Raw genomic sequence first — 11,107 nt, 5'->3', positions numbered from 1 at the left:
GAAATCTTTAAAAAGGAAGTTACTGCTAAGCCCTGAATAATCCGTTTCAAAGTGTAACCACAGAATCACTACTTCTAAAATGGTGGAGGCCAGTTGTCATGTGCTTAGGAAGGAAATAAGGAAAATCAGACAGGAGGAAATTTATCTGCATTTCCATTACTCATATTTTATAATTTTTATTGTTTTTCTGGCCCCTGTGACCATTTAATCAAAAAAGATTGTTGTTTTAAAACTATTTATGAAGTGTTATATAAATATAACCATGTTTTTTTTTTCAAATAGCTCCATTTTCATCACATACCTCATAGTTGCATTGCTAAAGCCTTTTTATTCAGTGGACTTTTATGACTATACCAGCAGGCTGGCCTTAGGTAACTTCGTGTTTTCCAATGTGTAAGAAAAGCTTTTCCATCAAAATAGTCTGTTTTCCTGTGCATGATGAAGTGATCTGGCTCTAATTTGTCAAAAGGTAATTAAGATACCAGCATAAAAATATAATTAGATATTATAAACTTAAATGGGTTTGTCTCTTCAGCAAGTATTTTCAAGTCCACATGTAAAGTCCAGAATGCTGCTATATTTTCTGATCCCAATTAGATACAGTCTTCTGGTCGACTTCTACAAATTGCCAAAGCCCTGATGGAAGATGCTGGCAGATACACGTGTGTGGCTACCAATGCAGCTGGAGAAACACAGCAGCACATTCAACTGCATGTACATGGTAATGGCACCTCCATGTCTTAACAAAAGAGCATTTCTATGGTCTTTTAAAAAAAAAACATTGGGCTCGTTTTTATTGAATTGTAATGTAAAAGAAATGAGGGTTTATTTTAGTCCGTATGAGAAAAGTATATAGTTTATATTATGGTCATTACTCATTGAAGATCTTCAGTTTTCATGTTGTCAAATAGACAAGCTAGAGCTCATAAACACACACACCACCTTGTGTTTTAATTGTTTGAATTCTGTCAGCTGATAGCTTTGTACAGATAACTTTTGTTGAAAAACCAGAAGTTGCAGGTTTTTTCCTTCGCATTGTCTATGATTATCTTGCCTGCCTAAAAGATGAATGTTTTGAAGCTAGACATGAGTAGAACCTATCTTTGGCTGAGGATCTTCCCTCGTGTACTTTAGTAAAAAGTCTGAGTGGCCATGGAATGCCTCATGAATACTGCAGCTTCGCAGTAAACTTGAAAGACTCCTGAACTGTCATTGTGAGACTTCAGATCTGTAGAGGTTCATCAGAAAGGACCAAGAATTGAACGTCTGGACTTTCCTAATTCAGCCAAGGATATTTACAGAGAGCTAGCGAAGATCTCCTTGTACACTTTATTCATTTTCTCTAATTCATGTGATTGCTTGTTAAGCCTTTTATTCATTCATTCCATCCATTCATTCATATATTCACCCCATATTTACTGAGTGATCTAAACCTGAAATAACACCCCAGCATTTAGCTTAACTCCAGGTATATAGTAGGAAGTCAATAAATGTTTGACAAATGAAAGAGTAAATAATAAGTGAATGAAAAAATTTTGTGTAAACATTGAATTCTTCTCATCTGTTTCTTTACATGTTTTCTTTTAATTAAATCACCCAGTTAAAAAATTAAAATAATCAATTCTCTAAATGTTTCCAATAAACCCACTTTATTCTTTCCCCCATTTTTCAGATATGAATATCTGACTTATCATATACACAAACTATATTTCTTAGAGGACCTTTAGTTTTTCATTGAATAATTAACTTAATGATCAATATCTGACTGTAACCATTTTGGAATTGTCTCACCATACTTGAGGGTTAGGGGACAGATTGACTGTGCTCTTCCTTAAGTTGCCTTGAATTTACCTCATTCCTTGTGAGGCCTCTGTATGTTTCCAGTATTCTTTGGCAGCTGTCTCCAGCATTTACTCAGACCTCAACTTCCAAATAAGAGTGTGCTGGGGGTGGGCTTGCTCTCCCCAGTTTTCCTGCCCTGAGTCTCTTTGTCTCCTTTTTGTATAGATTATTTATCTTCTCCTTTCCAATAGCTTCAGTCCTAATCTGGTCTCCCATTGCTGGCTAAGAGGAAGCAGTTGAGTAGGATAGCATGATATGTTGCCATCATCTCAGGCACTGGACTGATGCCAACTTTGGTTTAAATTCTTTGTTAACCATGATTTGTATAACTTTGAGCAAGCTACTTAATTAATCTGAGTATCTGACTTGAAGAGTGCTTTTGAGGTTTAAAGGTTTTAGATATAATATTATCTCCCACTTCTACTCTTTCAGAAGCTGTCCAGAAAAGAGAAGTTATTTGTTCTCTAGACTGCTTTAAATTACTTAAATGAAAACTCTGTAGTGAAGAAGAGAACATGTCCCCAGAACTGGGAAGAACCAGACCTCAGTATTTGGGGCTCCCAGACTTGTATTCATAAAAATCATATGTATTGCTTTTTAGAAAAACATCTTTCTGGATGCTTTCCCACATCTCATGAAACAGCATCTCTCATGCAAGTAATCTGAGCCTTTACATGGAAAAACATTGGCCCAGACTGTAAAGACTGGTCTAGAGACTTGCCAGTGTAGTCAAGACTGACTGAAGACTAGAGTCCGTGAAAGAACTCGAGTATATCATCAAACACAGGGCAACAACAGAAAAGAAAAAAGCAGATCCAATATCTGAGAAAACACAAGTCTATCAACATACTATCTAACTATGGTAACAAAGTACATGTTAGCAAGAGATTCAATTAGAGTACACAAGTAGAAAATCGTCAGAGACAAGGAGAAGGAGGCTGGAAGATATCTGGGTTAGTGTGAAAAAAGGGAAACACAAGGTTGGTGATTGTAAGGATTTTTTAAAAAAACTACCAGACTAGTCAGAAAATAGAAAAGTCTTCTTGATATGAATTACCATAGAATAGAAGTAAGATATATTACTAGCTGAAAATGTTTCCCCTAATAGGATCTTGACTTGTCTGGATAACATTTCATCAACCTGAAGGAAGAATAAATGATGAAGTGAACTTCTAATCTAATATTGATCATGATCAACCTGGAGGAAGTAGTTAACATGACATGTGACAGGAATATGAACAGAAAGTGATGTATCATCTTGGCCTTCATGATGGCTGTGTCACATTGGAGGGACATGGTGCCAGACTTGATCCTGTCCTCTTTCATATTTGTATTCATAATTTCAGGGAGAATTGGAGATGTTAAAAAAGATGTAGGAATTTCTAAGGGATTAGTTGGTGGATTTCACAAAGACCTCAGAGGTTAAAAATGACAAATTAATCTGAGGCAAAAAAATTGCATAAGAATAGGGAGAGAGTGGTTAAAGATACCACACATTGAATTACTTGAGATATTAATGACTCTCTCTAATTATTAATTTGATAATTCAATTTTGTAATAAAGCTAAGAAGTCAGTAATAGAAGTTTGTAGTAGCCTGCTTATACTCTTGCTTTCTGAGTGCTTCCAAAGTATTATATATAAGTCTGGTGCTGTATATTAAGAGGGACATTGAAAAATCTATAGGCAAAGCAACTGTCATTTAATTATTTCTTTTATTATTTAACCAATCCTATAGCTGTTTTTCAAATTAGGATTTGTTTTAATCCCAGGACTAACACACTCAGCAAGTGAGTCTTTTGTATCCATACAATTGTCATCCAAAAGTATTCAGTCCTAAGAAACTCAGCTTTCAACATGCTTATTATTTTGCTTTTCTATAAAAAAGGAGTATAGATGCTTCCATTTTTCTCAAACATGGAAAAAAGGGTTTCCAAAAGGTGGAGTAAGGGTGCATGGTCTCCTGGACTGGAAATGAAGTCATGATCACGAGAAGGGGAACATTCTTATGATCCCCTGGGTTTTCCAAGGGAAGTTCTATTATAGACGGCAGAGGCTCTCAGTAGGTGGTCCTTTTGATGATCAAAGTTTCATAATTCTTGAAGTTCTAATTCTCTAGACCAAACTATGAAATTATATTTAAACCTCAAATACTTGCCAAGTGAGACAGATGTTTCCACAAACAAATGATTCTTTGGGGTCTAATGGCCCAAGCATTCGTCTGCACGTAATTATTTTCTAGCCAAAATCAACCACGGTGAAGCACCCAGAAGTAGAATATTGTAGTGAAAAGCTTTGAACTGGATAATACACTCCAAGTATTATCCAGAGGACAGTGGGCTTAGATGCTAACTTTTTAAAAGCTTAGTTTTCTCATCTGTAAAATGGAAAGGATGAAGATAATACCACAATCAGGGAAGTTGTTCTGAGGAATCAATGCAAGACTAGACATGAAAAATATAGCCTGGTGTCTGGTTCCTGGTCATCATCTGTAAATAGCAGCTTAATGACTGTTTTGGCCAAACACATATTTGGCTTCTGGCCCTGCTCATTACACCAACATTTTAACAAATATATCTAATGTCCTGCTGTCTTTACTGCTGGCCAGGAACTATTTTGTGTCTGTATTACTTGTCTGGCTAAAACATTAGTAGAGCACCCTTCATTTTATTATTTGGATGTATTTGCTTGGCTAAAATATGCTAACACCCACTTAAATTTTTTTTTTTCTATATCATTTTTGTGTTTTGTGTAATAGCTCACTTGTGGCCTAGAGGAACTTGAGAATATTGTAGAGAACTTTTATCTTTTAAAGGATAACTTTAGTTCAGGGCTCTACTATGCTATTTTCTTGGTATTGGTGAATATATTATTCATTGTATTATAATTTTCATGGTTAGGGAGTCTCCAAGGCACTTTTGATCAGTTATATATTAATTCAAATTTTACCATGATTTTAAAAAAATGAATTAATGTCTCTGAGTGATTAAAGTAATAGCAAAATTTAGACCCACAATATGTTCAGAGGAAGGTGTTTTGATTTTGGCATGATACATGCCTGGAGCCTTTAGAAGAAAGCAAGCCAGTAAGTCGAATAGAGTTCAATCTTCTACTTGGAGTACACAGTATGCAGACATCTTATTGTTATCACAAAATATTATTACCTTACTAATTCTTCTTCTACAACAGTGTTCACCTAAATTCAGTATTCCAAAACCATCTCTTTGTGCAGAAAGGGAATAATAGTATTTATATTTTTATTTAGTTTTTATGTTAAATGAACGAGCACCCTTTATTGAAGAGGCTAATCTTTCCCCAACTGAATGGCTTGGCATGCTTTTTGAAGTCATTTGATTGTACATGTAAGGGTTAAATTTCTCTAAAATCAATTCTGTTCCATTGCCTAATTGTGATTCTTATAACAGTACCACTCTGTCTTTTATTCTTTTTTCCCCAGCTTTATCGAGATATAATTGATGAATAAAATTCTATACATTTTAAGTGTACCAGGGGATGATTCAGTGTATGTATACTTTGTGAAATATTATTACAATCAAATTAACACATCCACCATTTTACACAGTTACTATTTTTGTGTGTGTAGTGAGAACATTTAAGATCTACTGTGTTACCAGTACAGTATTTAGAAGTACAATAGTCACCATGGTGTACATTAGACTTCCAGAACTTGATCTTGTAAATGAAGGGTTGTACCTTTTGACCAGTATCTCCCCATTTCCCCCACCCCCCAGCCCCTGGTACCACCATTCTATTCTCAGGTTCTATGAGTTCAACTCTTTAAATTCCACATAGAAGTGAGATCATATAGTATTTATTTTTCTCTGTCTGGCTTATTTCACTCAGCATAAGGTCCTATAGTTTCATTCAGGTTGTTTTAAGTGACATAATTTCCTGCCTTCTTGTGACTAAGAAGTATTCCGTCTGTCTGTCTGTCTCTCTCTCTCTCTATATATATATATAATGTATGACAGTGCATATAATAAACACACAGAGGGAATGAGAGAGAGAAAGACAGCATCTTCATTATCCATTCATGTATCTATGGACACTTAGATTGTTTCTATGTCTTGGCTTTTTTAAATAATGCTGCAATGAACATGGGAGTTATAGATATCTTTGAGATACTGATTTTATTTGCTTCAGATATATAACCAAATATGGGATTGCTGGACCATATGGTAGTTCTATTTTTAACTTTTTTGAGGAAAGTTCATGCTGTTTTCTAGTGGTCATTACCATTTACATTCCTACTGAGAGTGTACGAATTTCTTTTTTTCCACATTCTCACTAACGCTTGTTATTGCTTGTATTTTTTATAACCATACTAATGGGTGTGAGGTGATAATTCACTTGTGATTTTGATTTACATTTCCCTGATAATTAGTGATGGTGAGCTCCTTTTCTTGTACCTGTTGGCCATTTGTGTATCTTCTTTGAAAAACTGTCTATTCAGGTCCTTTGCTCATTATATATTTGTATTATTTATTATTTGTTGGTGGCTTTTTTTTTTTTTGCTATTGAGTTGTCTAAGTTTCTTGTATATTTTTATTATTCACCCTTTATTATATATATGGATATGACACCCAAAGCACAAACAATAAAAGCGAGAAAAAAAAAAAGCGAAATAAACAAGTGGAATTACATCAAACTGAAAAGCTTCTGCAAAGTAAAGGAACCCATCAGAAAAATGAAAAGCAACCTACAAAACAGAAGAAAATATTTGCAAACCACATATATATATTTGCATTTATTGTTCATGCTTTTGGTGTCATATCCAAGAAATCATTACCAAGAACACTGTCAGGGAACTTTATTCTTATGTTTTCTTCTAGGAGTTTGTGGTTTCAGGTCTTACATTTAAGTGTTTAGTCCATTTTGAGTTAAGTCTTTAGTATAATACTGAATTGAATACAGTACTTGATTTTCATATGTTAAGCCAACCCTGCCATTCTGGAATAAATTCCTCTTAGTCATGGTGCATAATATGTTTTACGTGTTGCTGGATTCACCTTACTAGTATTTTTTGATGATTTTTGTGTCTCTTTTCATAAGGGATATTGATCATAGTGTCCTTTTATTGACTCTGTCTGTCTGGTTCTGTTATCATGTTACACTGACCTCTTCGAATGATTGAAGAAGTGTTTCACTCATTGCTTTATTTTGAAAGAGTTTGTGAAGGACTCAGTTTAATTCTAAAATGTTTGGCAGAATTCACTATTAAAACCATTCTCCAGTTTTGTGAGTATGTATGTGAAGGACTTTTTTTTAATGATTATTAATGCAATTTGTTTTTATGTGTCTATTCAAATTTTCAGTTTCTTTTTGAGTTTGTGTTAGTAGTTTGTATCTTTCTAAGAAATTATCTATTACATCTAGGTTATAACCTAGTTGTTGGCACAAAACTGTTTATAATATTACTGTATAATTGTAATTCTGTAAGGTTGGTAGCAATGACCCTTGTTTCTTTCCTGATCGAAGTAATTTGGTCTCCTCTCTTTTGTTTTGTCTTGGTCAGTTGGGCTAAAATTTTGTCCCTTTTATTGGTCTTTCAAAAAACCAGATTTTAGTTTCATTGATTTTCTCTTTCTTTCTATTGTCTATTTTTTCTCTGTTCTTTATTATTCCCTTTATTTTGCCCGCTTTGGGTTTAGTTGACTTTTCTTTATTATTCTGGTTTCTTTAGGTGGAATGTTAGGTTACTGATTTGAGTTTTTAATATAGTTGTTTACAGCTATGAATTTCACTCTCTGTTGCTTTATGTGCATCCTGTAAGTTTTCATGTGTTGTATTTTTATTTTATCTCAGGGTATTATGTAATATCTTATATGATTTCTTCTCTGAGAAACATGTTATTTAGGAGTGTGTTATTTCATTTCTACATATTTGTGAATTTCCCAACTCTTCTCTTATGATTGATTCATAATTTCATTCTGTTGTGGTTTAAAAACACACTTTGTATGATTTAATCCTTTTAAATGTCTGGAGACTTCTCTTATAGCCTAACATATGGTTTATTCTTAAAAATATTCCATGTGCACTTGAGAAGGATGTTGATTTTGCTATTCTTGTGTGGACTATTCTGTGTATATCTCTTGATTTATAGTGTTGTTCAGTTTTGTCTAATTGTTATATCTGTTCTTGAAAGTGGATGTCTCCGACTATTCTTGTTGAATTGTCTTTCTTCCTTAGATTCTGCAAAATTTTTGTTCCGTGTATCTAGAGACTCTATTGTCTTGTGAATGTGTGTATTAGTTACTCAGTTGTTTCTGACTCCTTGCGACCCCGTGGACTGTAGCCCACCAGGCTCCTCTGCCCATGATATTCTCCAGGCAATAACACTGGAGTGGGTGGCCATTCATTCCCTTCTCCAGGGGATCTTCCCGACCCAGGGATTGAACCCTGGTCTCCTGCACTTCAGGTCGATTCTTTTCCTGGAAAATTCCATGGACAGAGGAGCCTGGCAGGCTACAGTCCATGAGGTCGCAGAGAGTCAGGCATGGCTGAGTGCCTAACACTTTCACTTATGGGCTTCCCTGGGGGCCCAAATGGTAAAAAATCTTCCTGTTCTGCAGGAGACCTGGGTTCAATCCATGCGTCAGGAAGATCCTCTAGAGAAGGAATGGCTACCCACTCCAGTATTCTTTCTCTGAGAATTCCAAGGATAAAGGAACCTGGTGGGCTACACTTCATGGGATTGCCATGAGTCAGATACCACTGAGTAACTGTTTTGCGAATATGTGATTATAATTGTCATGTATTTTGGATAAATTGATACTTTGTGTCATTTAAAAATATCTTACTTGGTTGCTACTAATAGTTTTTCTTTCAAAATCTGTTTTTTTTTTTATACTGGTATAGCCTCTCCATTTTTATTTGTTTACTGCTTGCATGATATCTTTTCCATCCTTTTACTTTCAACCTATTTGTGTCTTTGAATCCAAAGTGCATCACTTGTAGACAACATATAGTTAGGTCATGTTTTTATTTTTCTTTTGCTTTTTAAATCCATTCTGCCGGTGTCTTCTGCCTTTTGCATAGGGTATTTATACGTTTGCATTTAATGTAATTACTGAGATGCTAGGATTTATGTCTATTTATATGTATGTATGTATGTGTTGTTTTTGTGTTCTTCCATTACTGCCTTTTTGTGTTAAATAGATATTTTCTTGTGTACCATTTTATCTTATTCCTTCTTTTTCCATATTTTTGAGTTTTAGTGGTTGCCCTAAGGATTACAATTAGCATCTTAATTAATAATGTTAATAATTTGGATTAATACTAATTTAGTTTCAGTATTATAAAAACTTTGCTCCTATATAGATCCCTTCCCTTTCCCCTCCTTTGTGCTATTATAGTCATACAAATTACATCTTTATTCATCATGTGCCTATCAATATATATTTATAAGCATTGATTTATGTTATTGTCTTTTAAATCAGGAAGGAGAAAACAATGTTATCTGCAAAATATACAGTTTTACTGTCTTTACTATTAGTTACCTCTACCAGTCCTCTTTACTTCTTTATATGTATTAAAGTCACTCTTTTTATGCAGCCTGAAGGACTTTCTTTAGTATTTTTAAAAAATTTAATGTTATCAATCAGTGGACATTAAAATAGGGAGATTATTATGAATTATCTAGATGGACCCAGACACATCATGAAAAGTAGAAAATTAAGGCAGAATTCAGAATGATGAGATGTGAGGTCTTATGACCTTCCCTATTACTAGCTTTGTAGATGGAGGAAGGTGTCCACAACTCAAGGAATATGTGTCCTCTCTAAAAGTTGGAAAGAAAGTGAAGTCACTCAGTCGTGTCCAACTGTTTGCAACCCCATGGACTGTAGCCCGCCAGGCTCCTCTGTCCATGGGATTCTCCAGGCAAGAATACTGGAGTGGGTTGCCATTTCCTTCTCCAGGGGATCTTCCCAAACCAGGGATCGAACCCGGGTCCCCCGCATTGCAGGCAGATGCTTTATCCTCTGAATAGGAAAGGAAACAGGTTTTCCTTTGAACCCAGCAGAAGGGAAATGAGTCCTTCTGCAACTTTGATTTTAACCCAGTGAAGCCATGTTGATTTCTGACCCACAAAACTGTGAAATAATACACTTGTGCTGTTTAAACTACCAGGTTTGAAATAATTTGTTATGGAAGGGAAAGGAAACTAATACGGTAACTTTCCTGGACAATCTCTGTGAAGTCTGTTGTGATAGACTTTAAAATGCCTCTGGGAAAGGGACTGATTTCACTGAGCAAATTTTGGGTCTGGATAGTTAAAGACAAGTCCTAGGAGTGGAAATTTCCAGAGAAAGGCCAGACAGGTCAAATAGTGAGTCTTCTAGGAATGGGGCTTTTAGGTAGCTCTGCTCCCCTCCAATATTTACTGTGCTTTTTTTCACTGTGGCTGCAGAGCTATTTGTTTTCAAGATTACTGCTGAGGTAAGGAAAGAGTGATGGGAAGAGAGTCAGATAAAATGTTGTAAAACTCACTCTTCTTAATTAGATTTAGCTCTTTTTCTTGAATAAACACTTCTTGAATTATTGTAAGCATTTGGTTAATTCCCCGAGTTTTAAGAAAGTTTGTTTTGATAATTTTCCAATGCTCTTTTTTTTTTTTTTTTTTTATGGTGGAGCGGATTTTGCAAGTTCTTATTCTACCATTCTTGCTGACATCTAATCCTTTCTCTTTAAGTTCTCTAGTGGAATGAAAAATAGCCAATCTGCTTCATGGATGTTATATTTCTTATTCCCACCATATTGTTTTATTGCAGCAGTTACATAGCCTGTCAAAGCCATCAATGATCACTTCAGTCCAGCAGGCTTCAAGTTAATATTTAAATAACTGTTTTGGAGCAATGTGCCATGGGCTAATTATTTTTCCTTTCCAGTTGTAAAAGTCAGATAGTCGTATTTAAAGGTCTTTTTTTTTTTTTTTTTTTTGCTTAAATGCCATAAGTCAGAATTCAGCAGAAAACAGAAACAGTCTAAGCATTTCAAACAGGAAGATTTAATACATTGATTCAGATCAGATCAGTCGCTCAGTCATGTCCGACTCTTTGCAACCCCATGAATCGCAGCACGCCAGGCCTCCCTGTCCATCACCAACTCCCGGAGTTCACTCAGACTCACGTCCATCGAGTCAGTGATGCCATCCAGCCATCTCCTCCTCTGTTGTCCCCTTCTCCTCCTGCCCCCAATCCCTCCTTGTATCAGAGTCTTTTCCAATGAGTCAACTCTTCGCATGAG

General features: G+C 35.3%; 1 protein-coding gene across 3 annotated transcripts in view; it reads left to right on the top strand.

The window, feature by feature from the left end:
* Positions 1-11,107, top strand: part of HMCN1 (hemicentin 1) — a 541,857-nt gene that overhangs the window by 330,698 nt on the left and 200,052 nt on the right. For all 3 annotated transcript variants that reach the window (XM_010853073.1, XM_010853072.1, XM_010853074.1), the window contains exon 36: positions 598-721. In XM_010853073.1, the coding sequence (XP_010851375.1) occupies positions 598-721 (124 nt within the window). The remainder of the gene's footprint in view (positions 1-597; positions 722-11,107) is intronic.

This window comes from Bison bison, unplaced genomic scaffold (assembly GCF_000754665.1).
Source record: "Bison bison bison isolate TAMUID 2011002044 unplaced genomic scaffold, Bison_UMD1.0 scf7180017864322, whole genome shotgun sequence".
Lineage (NCBI taxonomy): Eukaryota > Metazoa > Chordata > Mammalia > Artiodactyla > Bovidae > Bison > Bison bison.
This window is presented reverse-complemented; position numbering and strand designations above follow the sequence as displayed.